Source organism: Podarcis liolepis (genome assembly GCF_965112155.1).
Source record: "Podarcis liolepis genome assembly, chromosome: 12".
Classification (NCBI taxonomy): domain Eukaryota; kingdom Metazoa; phylum Chordata; class Lepidosauria; order Squamata; family Lacertidae; genus Podarcis; species Podarcis liolepis.
Window position 1 is genome coordinate 10,983,161 of NC_139563.1, and position 25,253 is coordinate 11,008,413.

At 44.9% G+C, this 25,253-nt stretch overlaps 1 protein-coding gene across 15 annotated transcripts in view; it reads right to left on the reverse strand.

Annotated features, from left to right (window-relative positions):
• The window catches only part of XYLB (xylulokinase), a 115,397-nt gene that overhangs the window by 77,794 nt on the left and 12,350 nt on the right, over positions 1-25,253 (reverse strand). For 9 of the 15 annotated variants that reach the window (XM_083466988.1, XM_083466984.1, XM_083466987.1 and 6 more), the window contains 6 exons: positions 20,448-20,576; positions 18,562-18,627; positions 15,040-15,112; positions 2,991-3,220; positions 2,110-2,191; positions 1,386-1,426 (listed from right to left, as the gene is read on the reverse strand). In XM_083466988.1, the coding sequence (XP_083323114.1) occupies positions 1,386-1,426; positions 2,110-2,191; positions 2,991-3,220; positions 15,040-15,112; positions 18,562-18,627; positions 20,448-20,576 (621 nt within the window). The remainder of the gene's footprint in view (positions 1-1,385; positions 1,427-2,109; positions 2,192-2,990; positions 3,221-15,039; positions 15,113-18,561; positions 18,628-20,447; positions 20,577-25,253) is intronic. The other 6 variants (XM_083466986.1, XM_083466982.1, XM_083466994.1 and 3 more) reach the window with 1 other exon arrangement.

Consider the following 25,253-nt stretch of genomic DNA (forward strand, 5'->3'; position numbering starts at 1 on the left):
GATCTTAATGGGGAAATATTTAAGGACATGCATAACAGGATTCCCATGCTTTTTAAAATTCAGAGGTAAATCCCACTACGTAAGGATTTACCTCAAGACCACATAACACCGGTCCTGAAAGACCTACATTGGCTCCCAGTATGTTTCCAAGCACAATTCAAAGTGTTGGTGCTGACTTTTAAAGCCCTAAACACCCTTGGTCCTGTATACCTGAAGGAGCGTCTCTACCCCCATCATCCAGCCCGGACACTGAGGTCCAGCACCGAGGGCCTTCTGGCGGTTCCCTCACTGCAAGAAGGAAAGTTACAGGGAACCAGGCAGAGGGCCTTTTTGGTAGTGGCGCCCACCTTGTAGAATGCCCTCCCATCAGATGTCAAAGAAATTAACAACTATCTGACTTTTAGAAGACATCTGAAAGCAGTCCTGTTTAGGGAAGCTTTTAATATCTGATGGATTATTGTATTTTTATGTTTTGCTGTAAGCCGCCCAGAGTGGCTGGAGAAACCCAGCCAGATGGGCAGGTATAAATAAGAAATAATAATTATTATTATTATTATTATTATTACATTCCATGGATCTTATTCCCAAGTAACTATGATAAGGATTGTAGCCATATCTTCCACTTAAATCAACAGAACCTGAAAGTGATATTTCAAATGTATTTTCAAAATACAGTGGTACCCCGCAAGACGAACGCCTCGGAAGACGAAAAACTCGCTAGACGAAGGAGTTTTTCGTTTTCTTAGCCGCTTCGCAAGATGCATTTCCCTATGGGCTTGCTTCGCAAAATGAAGCTTGCCCCGCAAGCTCCGGGGATAGCAGGGAAGCGCAGCGCGTCTTCCCTGCTGTCCCCGGACCTCTTTTGAAACAAGGGGTGGCGGGGAGAAGATTGCTTCTCCCCGTTGCCAGCCCCTCTCTCCCCGGACCCCTTTTGAACCAAGGGGCTGCAACGGGGAGAAGCGATCTTCTCCCCTCCGCCCCTTGCTTCAAAAGAGGGGACAGAGGGGAAGGCGCACGCGCCTTCCCCTCTGTCCCCGGAGATTGCGGGGCAGGCAACAGGGAAAAGCAATCTTCTCCCCACCGCCCCTTGCTTTAAACAGGTCCGGGGACAGAGGGGAAGGCGCGTGGCGCTTCCCCTCTGTCCCCGGATGGTCTCCAAAGGAACGCATTGATTGATTTTCAATGCATTCCTATGGGAAACCGTGCTTTGCAAGACGAAAAACTCGCAAGAAGAAAAAACTTGCGGAACGAATTAATTTCGTCTTGCGAGGCACCACTGTATGTCGAACACCAAAATGTATAATGTAGAACTGCTGCGCAAGGCAACTATCCCATACAGCACTGGATTAGCAGTATGAGCAAAGCATGAATACATCAACACTTACTGCAATGTCCCCTTCTCTAAGTCTCATTGCTGCCATGGATGCTGAAAATGCAAGCAAGAGAGTCCTGTGAAATTATGAGATCAGCCTTTGTATCAGATACTAGGACATCCTGCACAATAGATACAACTGAATAGATAGGCGCACCTTAATTCCATCAAAATAAATGGGACTGAAGCTGTTAACTGTGCAACTAAGTCCAGGGGCGCCGACTTATAAAAAATATTGGGGGAGCCCGCGAAAGCTCATGAATAATAAATAAGCTCATGAATATGCAGATAAAGTGGCGCCGCCTCCTCGTGAGCGAATAGTGGAGAGCGTGCTGCGCCTATTAATCAGCTCCAAAGGAAATTGGGTGGAGCTTTTGCTCGGGAGGGAGGGCAGGAGGCATGCAGCCCGACCCTGTGCATTTGGGGCTGGGGGAGGGGCGGCGGTGGCGCTCTGCTGGAGGGGCGCCCGAGATTATTGGGGGGGCGGAGCCCCCCCAAACGAATTTTTGAGGGGGCTCGGGCCCCCTCAGGCCCCATGGAGTCGGCGCCTATGACTAAGTCCCATTGTTCTTCATAAGACTTAACTTCACCTTTCTTTTTCTGGATGGCTGCAATCCAGGCACAGAAATCATTGCAGCCTCTTTAGAATAATCATAAGGGACCTAGAAAAAAATTAGACAAGGGATAGAATCATGGAGAGACTCAGAATTCTACCAAGCGAATGTTGACTTTCTTACCTGGATTGTCTCCAGTAAATGCAATGACTTTGCAGCCAGAATTAAACCCAAAGCGCTGGGTGTGGTAGGGTGAAACACAACCCTAAAATGGGGGGAAAGAGTACAATATGAAAGGTTTTTGGTTTAAGAGCACCATAACCCTTTTGCATCAAGCATATGACACTTTCAGAAAAACATCTAGCTTCCTCTACAGAAGATCCACAAAAGTCTAAGAGAGAGCTGCAAAAGATAAATCCAGCAGCCACAGTCTACTATTTTGTTACAGAGAGACTCAAAATTCTACCAGCATTTTTTTTTCAACCTAACGTTTTTACAGTACACTCGCAAGTACCTGTTCCTGAAATAATCTGCCACATCAGTTTCAAGCAAGAGCAAGTAGCCATTTAAAGTCCGATGGCAGACTCTCTTTCACTCTAAAACAGCGTTCGCAATACCTGTAGATCACATAACATATACAACCAAATTTTGCAGCTATCGATTAATTTCTTAGATCCCTTCCAACAATCGAGGTCCCAGGGATCTTTGGCCGGGGGGGGGGGGGGAGCCACAGTAATTTAAACCAGTTTAAATTTGCAGTCCATTGAAAATACAGTGGTACCTCAGGTTACATGCGCTTCAGGTTACAGATTCCGCTAACCCAGAAATAGTGCTTCAGGTTAAGAACTTTGCTTCAGGATGAGAACAGAAATCGTGCTCCGGCGGCGCGGCAGCAGCAGGAGGCCCCATTAGCTAAAGTGGTGTTTCAGGTTAAGAACAGTTTCAGGTTAAGTACGGACCTCCGGAACGAATTAAGTACTTAACCCGAGGTACCACTGTACAAATAAGTGTAGGAGACACAGCCCTTAATCCTCCACTGTCATGTTTGTCACAGCAGTACATACCAGTACTTTGCTAGATGGTACAGGATGGCCCAACTTTTTCCCTAATCCAGGTGCACAAGCATCAAGACAGGCCGGACTCCATACTTTCTCATGGATTTGCAGTAAGTTCATGCCAGAACCTGGGAAGGGAAGCAGCTGTTTTTTTCTCCAGCAGCCAAAAGTGCGGGTGCCACTACTGTGAAGGCTCTGCACCCTGCAGATCTCAGCTGGCCGGACAAGGGGGAGCTCCCCTGGTGATCAAGCAAACAAAACGTAATTCCCATTCCCCACAGGCTCACAATATATACCAGATAGACAAACTGGGGGGGGGGTGGAGAATTTGACTTGAAAGAAGTCAGTTGGAAGTAGTGCAGCAAGTAAACAGAGGCAAGGGCAGTTCAGAAAGAGATTTGCATCTTGAAGAGAGCATACCTGCCACCCCAAACCTTCCACAGATTAAACATTTGTTCATTTGTAACACATCTATGCTCAGGCCAATGGTCACGCCCTGAGCACATTGTAATGATTCCCTTTGTAATAGCTTGTCCCACACTTGCTTCTGAAAGAAGAGGGCATTTGAAAACTTAATAAAGGTAAAGGTAAAGGTAAAGGGACCCCTGACCATTAGGTCCAGTCGTGACCAACTCTGGGGTTGTGGCACTCATCTTGCTTTATTGACTGAGGGAGCCGGCGTACAGCTTCCGGGTCATGTGGCCAGCATGACTAAGCCGCTTCTGGCGAACCAGAGCAGCGCACGGAAACCCCGTTTACCTTCCTGCCAGAGCGGTACCTATTTATCTACTTGCACTGGCGTGCTTTCGAACTGCTAGGTTGGCAGGAGCAGGGACCGAGAAACGGGAGCTCACCCCGTCGTGGGGATTCGAACTGCCGACCTTCTGATTGGCAAGTCCTAGGCTCTGTGGTTTAACCCACAGCGCCACCCGCGTCCCTTAATAGCCGACGTTTAAAACACTAAAAAGAATGTTTAAGAACACTCAGTATGAAAACAGGCCTGTGGTTACACTTGGTACTGAGCAGCTGAAACTCAGAAAGTCGCAGCATCACCCCAGAAAAGGCCATCTCTCGCACCCATCCCCGAAATCTCCCCAGGCATCACTGGAGACCTAGGAGGAGCAAGGTCCTTTCTGTGGTGATGCCACAATTCTGGAATGTTCTTCCCACTGAAATCTGTCAGGCTCCCTCTTTCTGTTTCTTTTGCCAGAAACTAAAGACACATATTTCAACAAGCTTTTAATGTGCAACACCTAGTTTTATTGATGCCAGTTTTAATGAGTAACATCTTTTATTCTCGTCGCTGTGAGTTTTTTTAAGTGTTGGTTGTATCGTATGTTCCCTATCATCACTTACAGTAATTATTCATTGTACTGAGATATATATGAATTACTATTATTATTATTATCATCATCCTCATCAGGGCATTTAGCAGCATTCACTATCTAGACAGGTTGTGGAGGTAAGGATGTAACTATAGCTGAGCATTCAAACAGCATTTTCAGGTGCATGCATTAACACGAGGATCTTCTGTAGTATTTTGGCCCTTCTGGCTTGCCATACCAAGAGCCAACTGAGCCAACCTTCAGAAGTTTCAGTTCTGCGTTACAAGCTACAATCTGCTGTGTGGTTTTCTCCACCGCAAACCCTTTTGTATTAAAGATGTTTTTGTTATGCATCTTTTCTGGGAATATTTTTTGCATAATTTCCATGACATTTTACTGTTTACTAAGCATCCACCTTGAGATGTTTGCACAAAGTTTGCACAAAGATTGTTGTACAATGTCACTGTTTGCTGAGCATTCATTCTGATTTGTTTGCAGATATTATATGACATCACCCAGTGACACCGCCATCTCACATTTTCCTGTGTGTACTTTCACAGAATCATAGAATTGTAGAGTTGGAAGGCACCCTGAGGGAATGTCAATTAAAGCATGCGTGGCAGATCAAGGGAGTCTATTCCACTGTCAAACAGCTCTTACCCTCAGAAAGTTCTTCGTGATCGACAAAAATTCTGACCTGTGGTGGTGGTGCTTTTTTTTAGAGCAGGTTTGTCACAAAAGAGCACCAAATTCACTTGATATTGCACAACGTAAATTTGTCAGCTTATGATCAGATCATATCCACAAAAAAGTGAGAGTCTGGAAGCAGCCCCAGGAAGCAAGATGCGTCCACCACCCACTGAGATATCTTGTGTGCATGCTAACAAAAAGATGTAAGGCAGCAACCAAACATCTTCCCAAAAGACAAAACGGGTAGTGGTTTTCCAGCAATTTGGAGTAGAGGCTAGCACAGGCGTACCCAAACTCAGCCGTCCAGATGTTTTGGGACTACAACTCCCATCATCCCTAGCTAACAGGACCAGTGGTCAGAGATGATGGGAATTGCAGTCCCAAAACAGCTGGAGGGTCGAGTTTGGGGGTGCCTGGGCTAGCAGCACCCTGAGCAGCTCACTTCATACATGGCAGAGAAGAGTCAAGTGTTCTCTCTTGCTTTTGTGCCTTTTCTCTTCGTGTCTTTTTAAAAACAGTGCAAATCCACCTCTTGCACTTCTGTCAGTGCTCTCTCTTTTCTCTCCCTACTCTGCTTTACTTCCTTTTTCAGCTTCAATTAAGTTATTCTCTCTTTCTCTCTTGTCTCACCCAGCTATTGGCAAGCTTTTCCTTTTAGGTGTTTCTATGTTCTGATCTCTTCCAAGGTGTAGAGGGAAAGCTAGTAGGACTGTGATTCCCTGAGGCTTATTTCCATCCCACTCTCATCCCTTCCTCTCTTTCTCTCCCTCTCTCTTTATAAATAGAGAGGCACTAAATCTGCTCTTCTTCTGGGACCCTGCCAGTTCTCCAGTTGCTACTGGAGGAAGAAGACATTGAAGCATGCTGCCAATTGGCATGAGGCTGAACTGGCTCCCTTGCCGCGGACCAGGAAGCAATTAGTGGGCTGGCATCATTCCATGGGCACTCGCTTTAGTTGAAAACCAGGACTTGAAGAACACACGGTTATGAACACCACACCAGAGAGGTGCCACAGAGGTACCAGTTATTTCATAGAAGCTATACTCTCGCATCTGAGCCTGTTGCTGTTTAGTCGTGTCCGACTCTTCATGGCCCCATGGACCAGAGCACGCCAGGCACCCCTGTCTTCCACTGCCTCCCACAGTTTGGTCAAACTCATGCTGGTAGCTTCGAGAACACTGTCCAACCATCTTGTCCTCTGTCATCCCCTTCTCCTTGTGCCCTCCATCTTTCCCAGCATCAGGGTCTTTTCCAGGGAGTCTTCTCTTCTCATGAGGTGGCCAAAGTATTGGAGCCTCGGCTTCAGGATCTGTCCTTCCAGTGAGCACTCAGGGCTGATTTCCTTAAGAATGGGTAGGTTTGATCTTCTTGCAGTCCATGGGACTCTCAAGAGTCTCCTCCAGCACCATAATTCAAAAGCATCAATTCTTCGGCGATCAGCCTTCTTTATGGTCCAGCTCTCACTTCCATACATCACTACTGGGAAAACCATAGCTTTACCTATACGGACCTGAGCCTAGGCCACTCCAGTTTAGTGAAAAAATCCAACATTGAAAATCCGTTATCTAACATCACCTAAAAGATACCAGGTGCAGCACACAGTTTAAAATCAATGAGGCCAGACTTTAGGCTTGCATGATCTTCTTTATTCACTAGTACCCTGATACCAACCAACAGGAACCAAATCGCCTGGGCCTACTCACATCCATCCAGCACTCTGATGCCAAAACTAGTCATCTCTCTTGTCTTCTCCTTCAAAACTATTAATGGCCTTGCCTTTTCTTTCTTTAACTCTTTGGGCTTAATTCCACATCCCATTCTTGAATTTCCAACCCCCAATTCTTTTTCTTTTGTTAAAGGTACGGTAAGTTTAAATGGTAACCGAAGGGGAAACATGCAGACAATATTCTATCCATGCAGTTTCAGTTGCTCAGATGGAAGTCAAGTTGCTCCTATATTCCTGTGTTCTAGCTACTGAATGCAAAAGGGAAGCAACTGGAAAGCTTGTTACATATTGAAAATCAAAATTATTTCACCCATTAGAAAACTTTGTAAACATATTCAACTCTTTGTGCTTAGGTTTTGTTGCTCAGTGTACCCTTCCCTCTACAAAATGATTTTATGGGTGTGAACCAGACATACATTCTGTTCAATTTAGGTTGCTGCTATTGTTTCCATTTCTATTTGGGGGGGGGTGTTAATTTTTTTAAAAAAAACACTGTAAAGATTTGCCATTTGCATAAAGGCCAAGAATTGGCAGATTAATGTATTCAATGAGCAACTGCAGTTTTAAAGCAACATATGGCGATTTTCAGATGAAATCCCTGACTTTTCTGAACCCCGAGAAACATTTAATCAGAACTCTCTTGTGCCACTTTGCAAAAGGGCAAGATAGCTCCAATCTTTAAACTCCATCTGTGCATGATTCTCTAATCTCCTCTGTACAAAGCACATCGTCTAAACCAACGAAACCAGTAAAACCAGTCCACTCATGCTTGCATTGCAGACCTAAGATTATTTATTCAGTATGCCCAGTAATTGAATACATCTCAACAGTGCTTGTAACCCCATGAACTATACAGCTAGCTGGATGGTAAAATAAACCATCAGCCAAAGAAAATTAGGTTCCGTCATCTGGATTGCAAAACTATCCGTAGATCAACTTTCCCAGCCTCTTCATCCAGAATTAATGACTTCAAATAATGACGACTGTCCAGTAAATCATGACCCATTAACACACTTTGGTATGTATTGTCAGTCTATTCAGCCCAGAGAATGAGAAAGGCGATGCACTCTATGTTGGGCTACTATTGAGGTTGGTCTGGATGTGGCTACTCCTTTTCTGTGGAACTGTACTTTCCAGAAACAATTGAAGACATTTTTGTTCGTTTCCCACTAGTGCTAGATGAAAAGGTATTCATTTTGTGTTATGTGTAAATCTATACGGCTGCTATTGCTGCTGTTCTTAAGGATGCTTCTGTAAATTGCTTTGGGAGCTATACGTGGAAAGCGATTCACAAATTAATTAACAACAGCACAGGAGATACCTTTTATCGGACCAATGTTTGTTAATAAGCATTTTATACTGTAAACCGCCTTGTGTTCTTCAGATGAAGCTGGGCAAAGAAATAGTAATAGTAATAATTACTACTACTACTACTACTACTACTACTACTACAGCTTACAAAGTGCTACCAGGTTGCAACCTGGAGAGTATACATTTCCATATGCCAATAAAAAGATGAAGCAACTGTGGCTGCTACATCATATTCCCCCCCCCCCACACCCCAATCTTGCAACCCTGACATATAAGGCCCTACACAGCTCAGCACCAGGTTATTTAGGAGACTACCATATCCTTTAGCTCAGGGGTCAGCAACCTTTTTCAGCGTGGGCCGGTCCACCGTCCCTCAGACCATGTTGGGGGGGGGGGATGAATGAATTCCTATGCCCCACAAATAACCCAGAGATGCATTTTAAATAAAAGGACACATTCTACTCATGTAAAAACACGCTGAATCCTGGACTGTCCGTGGGCCGGATTGAGAAGACGATTGGGCCACATCCGGCCCACAGGCCTTAGGTTGCCTACCCCTGCTTTAGATACCCAATAGATTGCTGTGGTCTGCAGAAGAGCTTCTCCTGCAAGTTCCCAAAATCTCAGAATCTTACTTTACATCAACTCAGAGCAGGGCTTTTAGTGTGGCTGCTCCAGTTCTGTTGAATAACTTTCCTGTCAAGATATGCCTGGCGTCCACTATCTGAACTTTCTGGAAACCACTGAAGACTCTTTTTTTGTTCTGAAAGGCTTTTTTCCCCAGCTGGGTAAATGGGACTTTGTCATGATGGGATTTTACAGGCAACTGTGTGAAGAATTATTATTATTATTATTATTATTATTATTATTATTAGTCCTCTTTGATCCCGAGTTGGAGGAACATCCAGGTTGAATTGCATTTTAAAAAATCGAAAGAACTTGAGCACAAGGTTATCTTGCTTGCTGAAAGCAATGAGACCACATCTCGGTGGGACTATACCCATGGAGTATGGAAGCTTGCTTGCGCCCATTCAGAAAGGACTGGTGAGGACTTTGCCCACACATTGTTCTGTTTTACAATCTGCTGTTATCTATACAGAGCAATATTGCTTGAGAGAGACAGGAAGAGAAAGAAAGAGACATTCATTAAGCAGCAATGTAAAGAACGGTGCTACCCCATAGATCCACATCAAGTGCATTCAATCACTTACAGTTCTTTGGTCTACTACTCTGAATAGATACAAAGCTAGCAATGAATAGCAGTGCGCTCTCTCTCTCTCAGGTCGTGGTTCAATGACAAATGCAAAGTGGCGGCAATGCTTAGATGAAAAGTGGGGTCAATATGGGGATGAATGGAGAGGCTCACTAAGTGGTTACAGCAGCTCACTTCAAAGCTCAAAGTGGCCAAGCAACACGACTGACATTTTTAGGGAATATACAAACGTTGGCACAGTATTAACCAGGTACGCAAAAACATCTTTCCAAAATGCACAAAGAAGTTCAAGGCTGACAAAGAAATCATCCTCATTTGTCCTTTACGCTACAAAGATTGACGCTACACAGCTCTTTTCTCTGGAATTGCCATCCTCTCAAGATTGTTGACTTCCAGTGCTTTATGTATCGCCCTCCTGGTTTTTTTCCAGATCAGATCAGATTTCTGGCAATTTTTGTCCTAAAATGCTTTTGCAGCTCCAGCCTCTCTAGTACGAACAAAGTAATGTTAAGGCCCTCGTGCCTTTACACCCTTCCTCTTTGCAGGCTCTGGCCATTTTATTACCTCCTGTTGATACCGGCTGAGGAATCAGTAACCAATCTTTGAACAATCTTTCTTAGGATTGCCCCATGTCAGTTTCTATTCCTGCAGGGGACGATGGGAGTCTTTAATTACACTCGTACCTTGGCTTTCGGACAGCTTAGTTCACGAACAACTCAGACCTTGAATGTCGCTGTTAGGTGTGTGCCGGTGTGGTTGCTCAAGAGCGAACAGGCAAGACCCCCACTGGTCTTTTCAAGGCTTTATTATCGGTGTTATGTATTGAAGTTCTCACCCTGGCCACCAGGAGTATCATGTATATAGTTTTCACTCAGGTCCACGTCAGTTACTTTAGGCGGGAAACCCTGGGTTGTTGAAAGCCGGTTGCCTATAAAAGCAGGTCGGCTGAGCTGTTTGCTGTTCAGTTCTGTTCCAGCTTACAAATAAAGAGCTGCTTTGAAGAATCGCTGTGACGTCTGATATGTTCACCCACAACTTAACACTGGCGACGAAGGTGGGATTGATGGACATCATAGCACAGCCAGACGCGGCCACCCTCTGAAATGAGCTGAATCACGGAGCTGAAACACTGAGCAAAATCACAGAGCAGAACCAATTCAGAGCTGACCGTTCTGGCTAGAGCACTGTGTTCCATCCATCGCCCTCCACGTCGGCATCGGAATCATGGCTTCACTCATGCCTCTACCGCCGTTTGCCCCAGCCTCTGAATCATGGGACTCCTACCTCGCTCGGTTCAACTGCTACCTCCAAGCAAATGAGCTGACAAGAGGGTCTGTAGAGCAGAAGCGGGGACTCTTCCTCACCCTTTGTGGCCCCAAAGTGTTTGTGACGGCCCGAGCATTGGTTGTGCCTCTAGCAATCCAGGCAGAGCCGTGGGACATGATTCAAGAGAAGCGCTGCAACCACTACGCGCCAAAGCCGTCCAAGATTGCTGCCTGCCATGCGTTCTACCACCAGAACCAGGCAGAGGGGGAGTCAATTAAGAACTATACCACCGCCCTCCGACAGGCTGCAATGCACTGCGAGTTCCGAGATTTAGACGATGCCCTGATGGTTTGAATTGTCTGCGGGGTCCGGGACATCTGTCTGCAACGGCATCTCCTCGCCAAGCCAGACCTCACCTCATGCTGCAGAAAGCCACTGAGGAGGCTGTGGCCTCAGAAGCTGCTGAAGGGAATCCCAGAGAATCCGCAAGGCCAGTAGCCCATATTTAAAAGACTATGTTCACTGGACAAACTGTACATGTAAAGCTGTATGGTGAATAGGGTCAATAAATATGCTTATGTGCCTTACTGAAAACAATAAGGGTATTGCTGTATGTAATGGAACCACTATGATTGTAACTAATGCCTTATCTTGGTAGGGAGGGGTGTTATGTATTGAAGTTCTCACCCTGGCCACCAGGAGTATCATGTATATAGTTTTCACTCAGGTCCACGTCAGTTACTTTAGGCAGGAAACCCTGGGTTGTTGTTGCTACAATGTTGACAGCCGGTTGCCTATAAAAGCAGGTCGGCTGAGCTGTTTGCTGTTCAGTTCTGTTCTAGCTTACAAATAAAGAGCTGCTTTGAAGAATCGCTGTGTCGGCTGATATGTTCACCCACAACTTAACAATCGGTACAAAAACATTCACAGTGCAGAACGTTTCAATTCCCTGTCTTGCTCAGTCACTAGCAGAATCTGGGAGTGGGCAGTCCTTAAACTTTCTCCAGCAGAGTAGTCTTTTGACCCCCATCCTACGCCTCCCCTCTCTATAATATAGAGGCGGAGGAAGTGCTGCTTCTCACAATCTTTGGAGGCTCCCTGTAACCCAACTGCCCTTCCACCTCTCGCCTCTGAGACGATGGCAGTTCCCTGACAGTCGCAAACCTGGAAGTAGGTGTTCCGGTTTGTGAACTTTGCCTCGGAAGCCGAAGTCCGGCACGGCTTGGTTTCCGAACATTTCGGAAGTTGAACGGACTTCCAGAACGCACTATGTCCCAAAACCAAGGTAAGACTGTACTGGCTTCATCTTATTATCCCCTCTCCAAAAAAAATAAAAAAAAAATTCTCTTCACAATTTGAAAAAAAAGAAAAGAGGGAGAAATTTATCAAGGCCAGCTGCCTCAAGAAAGCCTCAGTCCAGCTGCTGAGAGGATGAGAAACCTAAGGAAGGAAATTGTTCAGTCTGTTTTCTACAATTTGGCGTTCCTGAACCTGCTTAAAATCAAAACACAACTATCAATCGGATTACAGACTTCTCCAGATTCTACTGAATCAGTCCCCAAAAGTGCACATATTTTACATTTAAAATGCAGATAAAATACATATTTTAGGGGTGGAGGAATTGTGTTGCAAGATGTTTATTTTATTGAAAGAGTGCAAATGAAATGTGTGCAATTTAAACAGTTTTTTTGTGTGCTTTCTTTCAGAAAGTGTGCCAAAAATGGAATGGAACCCAGACTTTATGAATGGGTGCAAGCAAGACTAACACAGAATAGACTTAGGATGCTCCATTCATCCTTAGAGAGGCACCAGGCATGGAGTCTGGTCTTCTGTGCCATTGCCCCATTGCTTTGGCTATTGGTAAATTTAAGTATTTTCATTCTGTGTTCTGCTGCTTCGGTGCAAGAAAGCATTTGCAACTTAAATTGTTAGAAATACTCTATTACCACAGTAGAAAAAGAGCTGCTTTTGGACATGAAGAGATAGGTCAAATAACTACTCCATGCATTTTATGCCTTATGCAAGTCACTATCTGAGAAAGTAAGACATCTCTGTGGTGAGAGTGAAATTTAGGCATCTCCATGGTGCGAGCAGAATGGCTGTTTTCAAAAGTTTTAGTGTTTTATCACTTGTAAAGGGTGATACATCAAATGACACATTTAAGTCGTTTAGTCTCAAGTTTCTCACTTAAAAACAAAACCCCACACAGTATAAATGGAAATCATTTGTCATTCTAATATAGTTTTTGGCACATTTTAAAAAATCAATCAACAAAGTGCAAAACATTTTACAGGAAGAGATTTGTGCCTCCTGGAACTGGAACATCATCCTAGATTTGCTTTTCTGACACGCACACTTTCTGATGGAGCTTATTGGAATTTTTTTTTTTTAAGGATCTGTTCTACTGGAGGGCTAAACAACTGGACTGAGTATCTTTATAGCCTGTACAACCCAAATATTATAAACCAAGCAGAAACGAAGGAGGGGATCATTATTCAAACAATGTGTTATCTCTGAAGAAAAACATGAGAAAGACCATGCAAACTGCAAGTTACTGAGGGCCAGTCACATGCTATATCCATATGAAGGCTGCTCCATATGGCACAGGTCATCATGCCCATTTGTTTGCAGCTGCATGCTACATCGGCAGATGCAATCGTCTGCCAATTTTTTAAGAGCTCAGGAGAACACCAGGGGATGGAACGCTCCCTTCCCTGACTTTCCACCATTCTCCACTCTGGTGCAATATCTTGAACCATGGTTAAATATTTTACTGGTAGCAGTGTGAACCATGGTTAACGCTATCCATGATTCACACTGTCAGGGGACTGCCATCAAGAGGGGAGAAGGAGGCAGGAATGTACAGAGAGCCTCCCACGTTGATCAGCAGTAACACTTCATCAGAGACTGGTGTTAGAACGGAAAAAGAAATGGGGGGAGAGGGGAGAGAAAGGCTCACAGACTTATCTGCGAGCCCCAGCACTGATCCCTGGGAGGCTAATAGGGAAACAGAGATGCAACCTCCGTCGCCTAGTTTTGGCAGGGGAGTCAAGCGTAAGGAAAAAAGGCGGAGACTGGGTGTGTCAAGGTTCTTATGCTGGGGGGGGGGACAGGAAAATCCCACTCTCGGAATCTGCTAGCGACTGAGGGAGACACGAACTTTGGGTGTCTGCACTGCACATAGTTTGCACCAAATAAAACCTGTAAAAAGGCAGGTCAGAGTCCTGGCTGTTTACTCGTGAGGAACCATACTCATCCCTCACACACACACCAAGCAAACTCTACTTTAGAGGAAGTCTGGCTTGCATTAAACACAGATAACTTTGGTGCCACAGTCACTCTAAGAAGGGAAGTGTGGAGGGGATAGAAAGGAGCAGGGATGGAGAACTTTCATTCTGTGATCCGTCCTGAGATCTTATGATGAAGTGATGAATGAAGGGCAGTATATAGCATTGGCATAGCAACCCCCACTTTTTAAAAGAGATGTTGATTTTTTTTTTTAGGAAGGCAGCCCTGTTCAGGGAAGTTTTTAATGTGTGACATTTTAATGTATTTTTAATCTTTGTTGGAAGCTGCCCAGAGTGGCTGGGGAAACTCAGCCAGATGGGCAGGGTACAAATAATAAATTACAGTGGTGCCCCACAAGACGAATGCCTCGCAAGATGGAAAACTCACTAGACGAAAGAGTTTTCCGTTTTGGAGGTGCTTCGCAAAACGAATTTCCTATGGGCTTGCTTCGCAAGACGACAATGTCTTGCGAGTTCCTGCTGGTTCCCCCCCCCCTTTTTCTAAGCCGCTAAGCCGCTTATCAGCTGATCCGATCAGCAGATAAGCCGCTAAAAGCCGCTAATAGCGCTAATAGCGCTAATCCGTCAATGGGCTTGCTTCGCAAGACGAAAAAACCGCTAGATGAAGAGAATCACAGAACGGATTCTTTTCGTCTTGCGAGGCACCACTGTATTATTATTATTATTATTATTATTATTATTATTAGGTCGCCCAAAGTTGTTGGGCTTTTTGGGGAACAGCGCCAAAACTTCCTTACCTGGCTTAGCCTGTGGTGCCCAGCCACCTTCATGATGCCCTGCACCCACCTTGTGGTTAAATAATAATAACCTGTGGCTCTCCAGGTAATGCTGGACTCTCTTCATCTCCAGCCAGCATAGCCAATAGTCAGGGGTGGTGGGAATTGGAGTCCAACAATATGCAGAAGGTCACACGCTCCCTACTTCTGATCTAGACAGTCTCTGAGCAAGATAGACTTTCCCAAGTGATCTGTGACCGAGCAGGAAGTAAATCCTAGGCTCCCAATTTCAAATGTGATGCTTGATCTGCTTCACCAGAAGCACTATTGCTCAATTCATGCCGTATTTCTGGTATTAAAACTTTTTATTGAAAACTTCTTTCATTCACAAGGAAATAGGTGAGGCTGCTGGTCCATTTATTCACTCCCAGTGGTCAGGAGAGACCTTTTGACTCAGGTTGAGAACATTAAACAGCCAACAAACAAGCCTAGAAGTCACTTACCGTCACTGTAATCAATGGGCGCATAAGCCCCTAGGAAAAGGGAGGCTGCAAAGCTGCTGACCAAAGAGATCCTCTGGAAGAGAAAAGGGAAATGAGAAAGTGGACGCAACATACATTCGTTTTGATTTACAAACAGATCAAGGGCTCATTTTTTAAAAAAAGCATTTTTAAGGTTCCACTTTCAATGGAAGAGTTAGACAGATACTAAAAAATGTCTTCTTGACCAATAGGGCTTATGGGTGCTGAACTTCCCAAAGAGTGGCTTCTGCCCAAGTATACAAAGGCAATAGGGTGCTGGGAGTCACCTCTGCAGATATACAAGGGGGGCAAAACAACACAATGCAAGTAGGGTGAAAAATCAGGATCCATGCTCCAAAACATAAGAAATTCAGAGAAGGCAGATCAAAGCTCAATAAAGCATACACTTTGCTTGCAGGTGGTCTAGGGGGTCAACTCTTGGCATTTCCAGTAAAAGCAAAGAGGTAGCGAGTGGCCCAGGAGACCTCTCTCTGACCAGAAACCTGAAGATGGTGCCAGACTATGCTGAATAGCAGCCTGAGCAAGTATAAGGCAGCTTCTTCATTTCCTTATACAGTGGTACCTCGGGATGCAAACAGGATCCGTTCCGGAGCCCCGTTCACATACTGAACAGAACGTAAGACACGACAGCGCGTATGCACATGCGCGGGTCGCATTTTGCTGCTTCCGCGCATGCGCGTGACGTCATGTTGACTGTCTGCACATGCGCAAGCGACGAAACCCAGAAGTAGCGCGTTCCGTTACTTCCAGGTCGCTGCGGAGCACAACCTGAAAGCGCTCAACCTAAAGCATATTTATCCCGAGGTATGACTGTATACGGTATACCATATAGATCATGGGTAGGCAAACTAAGGCCCAGGGGTCGGATCCGGCCCAATCGCCTTCTAAATCCGGCCCGCCGACGGTCCGGAAATCAGCATGTTTTTACATGAGTAGAATGTGTCCTTTTATTTAAAATGCATCTCTGGGTTATTTGTGGGACCTGCCTGGTGTTTTTACATGAGTAGAATGTGTGCTTTTATTTAAAATGCATCTCTGGCTTATTTGTGGGGAATCGGAATTTGTTCATATTCCCCCCCCCCAATATAGTCCGGCCCCCCACAAGGTCTGAGGGACAGTGGACCGGCCCCCTGCTGAAAAAGTTTCCTGGCCCCTGATATTGACACTGAACCCTGTTGGGCACAGCTGTAGGCCAAAGGTGGATGCAAAGGGGCCAATTTTTGTTCTGCACTTGCAAGGAATCAGTCCTTCAGTTTCACAACATCTGCACTTTGGTTTTACTGTTTTCAGCGCCTGCCAAAGCCTCTCCTGCTCAAGCATGCCTGCGCACACATGTAACTGTGACATGTATTTTAATATGCAACTTTATTTTATAACGTATATTTTAAAAACTGATTATTTTGTTTTGGGGGGGAAACATAGGCTACCTAACTAACATCTGATTTCACTGGTAATTTTAATGAATATTTTATGCAGACTGTTTAGACAGTTTGATGATTAAGCAGCATAAAAAGTCTCCTGGGCATTTATCAACCGTACTTTTCTGCCGTATGAAGCTTAACAGTTATGGAAATACCCAGGCCTTTAGCCATTAAATAATCTATGGCCTGTTAAAGCCGGGGGGATTGTTATTAAGGCTGTTATTATGATTTCATTATTGATGCTCCGTAAAATGTTTTATATGTTATACACCACCCTGGGATCTTTTGATGAAGGACAGTATATCGATCAAATAAATAACTTGTGAATATCAGGTGAATTCTTAACTGGTTAGGATACACAGATGGCATCCCTAAGTTTGGGTGCAATCCTTCCAGAACCCAGTAAAAAAAAAAAAGGATTTATTTGGATAAGCATTTAAAATTGCTGCGAGTTGATTTTATTGACTACATTCATTGCATAATTATTTTATTTTTTTTAAAAGGTACGTTATGCTTAAAATTCTACAAGGCAGGCTTAGGCAGTATGTGGACCGAGAACTCCCAGAAGTGCAAGCTGGATTTCAAAAGGGAAGAGGAACCAGAGACCAAATTGCAAACTTGTGCTGGATTATGGAGAAAGCTAGAGAGTTCCAGAAAAACATCTATTTCTGCTTCATTGACTACGCAAAAGCATTCGACTGTGTCAACCCCAGCAAACTATGGCAAGTCTTAAAGAAATGGGAGTGCCTGATCACCTCATCTGTATCCTGAGAAATCTCTGTGGGACAAGAAGCTACAGTTAGAACTGGATATGGAATAACTGATTGGTTCAAAATTGGGAAAGGAGTACAGCAAGGCTGTATATTGTCTCCCTGCTCATTTAACTTCTATGCAGAATTCATCATGCGAAAGGCTGGACTGGATGAATCCCAAACAGGAATTAAGATTGCCGGAAGAAATATCAACAACCTCAGATATGCTGATGACACAACCTTGATGGCAGAAAGTGAGGAGGAATTAAAGAACCTTTTAATGAGGGTGAAAGAGGAGAGCGCAAAATATGGTCTGAAGCTCAACATCAAAAAAACTAAGATCATGGCCACTGGGCCCATCACCTCCTGGCAAATAGAAGGGGAAGAAATGGAGGCAGTGAGAGATTTTACTTTCTTGGGTTCCATGATCACTGCAGATGGTGACAGCAGTCATGAAATTAAAAAACGCCTGCTTCTTGGGGAAAAAGTGATGACAAACCTAGACAGCATCTTAAAAAGCAGAGACATCACCTTGCCAACAAAGGTCCGTATAATTAAAGCTATGATTTTCCCAGTAGTGATGTATGGAAGTGAGAGCTGGACCATAAAGAATTGATGCTTTTGAATTATGGTGCTGGAGGAGACTCTTGAGAGTCCCATGGACTTCAAGAAGATCAAACCTATCCATTCTGAAGGAAATCAGCCCTGAGTGCTCACTGGAAGGACAGATCCTGAAGCTGAGGCTCCAATACTTTGGCCACCTCATGAGAAGAGAAGACTCCCTGGAAAAGACCCTGATGTTGGGAAAGATGGAGGGCACAAAGAGAAGGGGACGACAGAGGATGAGATGGTTGGACAGTCTTCTCAAAGCTACCAGCATGGTTTGACCAAACTGTGGAAGGCAGTGGAAGACAGGAGTGCCTGGCGTGCTCTGGTCCATGGAGTCACGAAGAGTCGGACACAACTAAACAACTAAACAACAACAACAATAGATTGTACACAACTTTGAATGTGTAAAAAGGAATGAAACATGGTATAAAAATGTTTAAGTACGGTATATGGATTGGTAATCAGAAAGCCATGCATTGCCCATATTTAACAAAACGGTTGGGGCTTAAGCCAAAACCACCAGCTCTTGCTAAGTATTCCCCCCCAAAAAAAAAACATTTTCCATTTAGTGAGAATTTGTTTGTTTAACTGTTGCCTTATTTATGCTAGTACAATTTGCACAACTAAGTTCCTCTCCAAAATATCTAGGCAAAACAAAAATCAGCTCCGATTTCCAATAAGTGAACTGAAGATTAGCCCACCTCTGTGTGTGTGTAGACCTCAGGGTTCTGGCTGTAAATCTTCGCTATCTGGTTTCCTGTAAAACGCTGCAAAAAACAGGCCAATGCTTAGGAACACAAACTGTAAATTGAGTCAATAACCATTAACTCGGCATAATGAGTTCAGGACGCTGCACTTTGGGTATTTAATTTGTCTGACGCATGATGGAAGTTGTTTTTCGATTGCAATAGGCACAAAACAGACTATTATGCATCGGCTCATTATGATAATTCTGCTCGCCTTTCGAAATAGCAGAAGAAAAATGAAAACTGCAGCAAGAGAATTCCTGGCCACAATTTACATTCCAGAAATGATGGATCAAAGGAATGTGTAGTGTTGGTTGGCTAGGCAGACTCCCATCGCGATCCAGGAATCGCCTCAAGTTCTTAACTTGTTAAAGTCATTCAGTCTGTACAACTCAGCGAGGAGACTGGTTAGATCCACACTAGCTTCAAATTAAAGTTGCTGAGGATCTTGCTGAAACCAGCTTGCCATATTTTTCCATGTATAACACGCCCCCTATTTGGGGGGTCTAAAAACTGAGAAGATGGGGGGAGATTGCCCAGAGTTGTTGAGCTTTTTTGGAGGGGGGGTTGCCTAAAAACGCTCATCTGCCAGACAAATGCTCCCACTTCTGATCGCACGCAACACAGAAGCAACCAATCATCAGACCGCTCGCCACTGCCAGCTTAAAATCACCCGCCCAATTGCCGCGGCAGCAACCAATCGGCCGCAGCCACTGCCACAGCCACCAATCAGCCGCACTGTCGCCGCTGACAATCTTCGGCTTGAGGCAGCAAAAAATTTCCCGCCCCCCCCCCCTGCACTTCAGATGCCCCCAATTTTTTTACATTGTTTTAACGTAAAAAAACCTAGTCTTATACACGGAAAAGTACAGTACAGTGATACCTCGGGTTACATACTTATGTTCTTAACCCGAAACCGTTCTTAACTTGAGGTGCGCTTTCACTAATGGGGCCTCCTGCTGCCGCCGTGCAATTTCTGTTCTCATCCTGGGGCAAAGTTCTCAACCCGAGGTACTACTTCTGGGTTTGCTGAGTTTGTAACCCGAAGCATTTATAACCGAGGTACCACTGTACTTCTCAACTGGAGGTCAGCATAAAAAACTAGGGAAGCTGTGGGGAACCTCCAGCTCATGCACCTTTCTTGACAGCCCCCCCCCCCCCCGAAAGAGGTCCAAGATCAGTAGGGGAGGGACTCTGTCCTGCTGGGTGTTGCTTCACAATCACATTTCAGGAATGCACTAGCAAAGCAGGCCCCTGCAGAGAGCAGGACTGAAGCTTCTGCTCATCAATTGAAGAGTAGAGAGTAGATAAAGTAGATCATTCTCTCCACCCCCATAGAACAACTCTGACAGGTAGACAGAACTACCCACCTGTCAGTCACCTGCTATCATCAAAGCATCAGATGGCTGTCAGGTGGGGAACTAGGCCCACCTGTCAAAAGTTGGCCCAATCTAACCAATGAGGCCAAAATGGTTTTTCACCCCTCAATAGGAGGTATGCATTCCCCTTTAGAGAAGAGGGGGTAATCATGATTCCCCTAACTGTAACTGTTATCTGAATTGGATAAATACTTCTTTCATTAAATTTTTGTCCTGCTATTCCTCCGAGGAGCTCAACGCAACAGTCTCCCTGGCCCATTTTATCCTAACAGCAAAATAATTTAAAGACTCATTTCAGCCAAAGACTTTATTCATGGGTGTATGAGCAGGAGAGAAGATACAAGAAGTGGGAACCTTGTGCCCTTAGCATCTGGCGCACACAAAAACCTCTTGGAACGACTTGTTCTCACTTCCAAGAACAGCCTCAAAAGCCGAACTTTAGTCTCGCTTCTCAGTTCTCACCTCGTAGGCTCGTGAGCCGGTGACCTCAGCAAGTTTCTGACCCCCTCCGACAGCTTTTTCCAGAGAGCAGCACTGGGCAGTTGTGCTGGAATCCATCCAAACAGGGCTGTTGCTGACAGAAAAGCAGGACTATCGGGGATGAGAAAAAAACAATGTCAGGAAAGTGGTCAGTGCCAAACCAGCAAACTGGTTTAGGAACAATTGCACATATCTATTTTGCATACCAACACGTGATTACAAGGGGGAATAGACCATGTGCGGGTCTCTATAGCTGGCCAAAAGAGTTTTCGCTACATCGCTCTCTGGTCTGAAGCAGATGCAGCCGGGCAGTAACTGCCTCCTTTCATAGCCCGAGGCAGCGCAAAATGAAGCAAGATGTGTCAGCCTGCAAAGGGAGCATCAATAGAGGAGGGAAATGTATTTATCCTATAAGACAAATACTTAGGACCCAAGAAAAAGGCTGGTTTGGATTATGCAGATGGGGAAACCTGGTTTAAACCTGATGTCATGGATGCAGAAGAGGGGTGGGAAGCATTAGTTGGGGAACCGCAAAGGGAACTGTCAGGGAAGAATTAGAGGTTTTCAGTTTATCAGAGGGAGAAAGCATTCCCCAAGGGGGGGAGGAGAGCAGTGAATCTAATAGAAGGGAGCAAGAGGAACAACAGGGAGGGACCGGTTGTTCACAGGAAAGGCAAGGGTTAAGTTCTAGCTCAGATTCGGAGGAGGGGAGATACAGGCCAGCTCTAGCCAGGAGGTTAGAAAAAAGAGCGGGAAAGCGAAGGGAAAGGCGCCTTCGCCATTTTGAGAGTGGCTGGTCATGGAGAAGCAGAGCTCAGAAGGTATCTGAAAGAAGTGACTCTGAGGAATAATAGTTAAGAACTGTTTATAAGAATGTTTTGTTAATACGCAATAAAAAGTTTTATAAAAGAACAAGAAGCGTTTGTGTGGTGATCTGAAGAGGACAACGGCCAGTCCTGACAGAATACCTTCTGCTCTGCGCCTCTTCACTATAAGTAAAGAAGGAGAAACCAAAATGGATGGAGCTGTGGCGCCAGTTGGGCAAGGAGAAACCCCCGCGCTCCAGCTAACATTACAGGACTTATGGCAACAGAACTTACAGTTGAAAAGTCAAGTCGACGTACTATCGGCAGCACTGGGAGAACATAGAACCATGCTGCAATCGACGTGTGGAGATAGAGTGAGTAAAACATTTACTGTACGTCCACGTAGCTTCAAGGGAGAAAGCTCTGAATACATGGCTTTCAAGACAGAAATTTCTTACATAATTGAGATAAAGGATAAAGAATTTCAATCTGAGCAAGAGAAGGTTGCTTATGTGATTAATTTCTTGGAAGGGAGGGCTAAGGACTGTGTTATACCCCTCATATCTCGGAGGGATGTCGCCCTAGGAAATCTACAAATTTTTCTGCAGTATCTAGACACAATTTTCTTAGACCCTGCGCATGAAACAACCACAGCTAGGCAGCTGTTGAGAATGAGACAAGGAAAAGACACTGTGGGAGTTTATTGGTCCAACTTTAGTTTGCTGGTGCAGAAATTAAAATGGGATCTGAATTCCCCAACAGTTGCAGCCCTTTTTAGGGAAGGACTGAATAATGAGATTTTAGACCAATTGGCCCAAATGCCAGAACCTAGTTCCTTGGACTCTCTGGTCCGAACGTGCCTGCAATTGAGCCTACGCGTGGAACGGAGGGCTAGTGAAAAGAAGGAACAATGGAGACCACGGTGGCGGGAAAATAATATCGAAAGTACAGAGAGCAGAGCGGGCAACGTGACAGGACGAGAGCGGTCAGAGCCCATGGAATTAGGAGCAGCCAGACCCCTCCCAGTTACTACCTCTTCCATGGTAAGAGGAAATGCAGGGAAAGGAAGAGATGCAAGGCGTTGCTTTGTCTGTGGAAAACCAGGGCATCTAGCACGACAATGTCACAATCGTAAAGGATGGGAGTCTCTATCTGGAGCAGACATGAGACACGACAATTGCACAGAGGAACTGCATCAGGGAAACGAATGTCCCCGGCTGGAAATGGGAGCTTGCAGCCGGGTGGAGAAGCAATAGAAGGCTCTCACGCGGAACCACCTATCCCAGGGCTAACGGTGAAGGTGCAACTACAACTACCCAATGGACACAGCGTCCAGGTAGAGGCGTTGTTAGACTCAGGAGCGTCAGCAGATTTCATAGACCAGAAATTGGTACAGGAACACAAAATCGTTTTGTTACCTTTGAGTTCCCCACTGCGAGTGAAAACAATCGACGGCAGACCGCTACTTTCAGGAGAAGTGACTTATGAGACTCCACCAATGAGAATGGATATGGGTCATCACTCAGAGACCAGGGCATTTCATGTGACCAAACTAGCTGGGCACCCAATGGTGCTGGGCATGAGTTGGCTCAATCGTCATAATCCGGTAATTGCCTGGCATCAAAGATCTTTGGTTTTTGGTTCGATATATTGTATGACACATTGTTTGGGGCAAAAGGGAAAAATCTCGGTGGAAGTAATGGGAACAGAGGTAGAAGGGAAGTTGATGGGGAATGAAAGTGAGATTCCATCACAATATATGGCTTATCAGGATGTTTTTTGTGAAAAAGAAGCAGATAAACTTCCACCACATAGGCCCTATGATTGTAAGATAGATCTAGTCCCTGGGGCACAGTTGCCACCAAGCAAGATATATGCCATGTCGGAAGTAGAATCTGCAGCATTGAGGGAGTTCCTGCAAAAGAATTTGCAGAGAGGTTTTATTAGAGAGTCTACGGCCTCTGGGGGTGCTCCTGTCTTTTTTGTCAAAAAGAAAGGTGAGGAAGGGGCACCAAGATTAGTATGTGACTTCAGAATCCTTAACAGTCAAATGAAGCCTCGTGTGTGCCCACTGCCACGTATAGATGACCTCTTAGAGAGAGTAAGATCAGCCAAAGTCTTTACCAAGCTTGATCTACGAGGAGCATATAATCTGATAAGGGTCAGAGAAGGGGATGAGTGGAAAACCAGTTTTTGTACTAAGTATGGTGCATTTGAATTCTTGGTAATGCCTTTTGGCTTGCAAAATGGCTCAGGGGTATTTCAAACCTTCATCAATCACGTCTTAGCAGGTATACTGGATCAGTTCTGTGTCTCTTATTTAGATGACCTCTTAATATATAGTGAAAGTATGGAGGAACACGTAAAACATGTCACACAGGTGTTAGAGAGATTGAGGACCAACAGGTTATATGTGAAGTTAGAGAAGTGTAAATTCCACACACAAAAGGTGGAGTTCCTGGGATATTGCATTTCCCACAAAGGGGTGCACATGGACCCCAGTAAAGTTCAGGCAGTGGTGGAATGGGAGGCACCTAAAACTAAGAAAGATCTACAGAGGTTTTTAGGATTTGCTAATTTCTATCGTAAATTCATAGGTAATTACTCCAAAATCACAGCGCCACTAATTGATTGTCTAAGAGGCAAGGGGGCATTCAGATGGACTGAGGAAGCACAGAAGGCCTTTGATAAATTAAAGGTGGTGTTTGCTTCAGAAAAATATCTTATGCACCTAGATCCAAGTAAGCGTATAAAGGTAGAAACTGATGCCTCTGACAGGGCTATTGGGGCCATTCTGCTGCAACAGGACAAGGAAGGGGACTGGAGACCCTGTGCATTCTACTCTAGAAAATTAAATCAATCAGAACAAAACTACACCATATTTGATAAGGAACTTTTAGCTGTGCACGCTGCCTTTAAAGTGTGGAGACATTTTTTGGAAGGGGCATCACATCAGGTGGTGGTACAAACAGATCATAAGAATTTAGAGTATTGGAGAACTGCTAGACAGCTAAACCAAAGGCAAATTAGGTGGGCAGAGTTTTTTGCTGGGTTTAATTTTAGGATTGAGTACATACCTGGGCATCAAAACATTCGTGCAGACGCGCTATCGCGCAAACCTGAGTATATGGAAGGGGAAGCACCTCCCAAGTTGCGAGAAATGCTGAGATCGGATCAGTGGGGGTGTGCAGCCGTAGTAGTGGACGGCAGGGAATTCCAGCAATTGACAGTAACAGATGAGTTTGCACAAAAGAAAATGGAGGAACTGAGAAAAGGTAAAGGGGAAGAGGAAGGTTTCAAAGAAAAAGATGGATTGTTGTACAGGAGAGGGGTGCTGTATGTACCTGCAGGTGAATTAAGAGGTAAAGTGTTGAGGCAACATCATGATAACCCGACTGCAGGACATTTTGGTAGAGAAAAGACCCTGTATCAGATCACACGGCAGTTCTGGTGGCCAAAGTTGAGGGAGGAAGTAACACAATATGTAAGAGGTTGTGAAGTATGTCAACGAGCCAAGGCACCCAGAGCAGCTCCCGCAGGGTTGTTGCAACCTATGCCCACGCCGGGAAGGCCTTGGGATGTGGTGTCTATGGATTTTATAACAGATCTACCGTCATCGCACAGGCAAACAGTGATCTTTGTAGTGGTTGACATGCTAACCAAGATGGCACATTTCATACCATGTACCAAAATTCCGACCGCACAGGAAACTGCAAAGATGTTTTTAGATAATATTTTTAGGTTGCATGGTATGCCATCACAAATCATTTCAGATAGAGGGGCCCAATTTACATCACAATTTTGGAAGAGGTTAATGCAGTTACTAGATGTGGAGCTAAGCCTCACGTCAGCGAGACACCCGCAAACCAATGGGGAAGCTGAAAGAACGAATGCAACACTACAACAATATCTGAGGTGTTATGCTGGTTATCAGCAGAGCGGGTGGTTAGAGAAGTTGAGTCTAGCAGAGTTTGCGTATAAT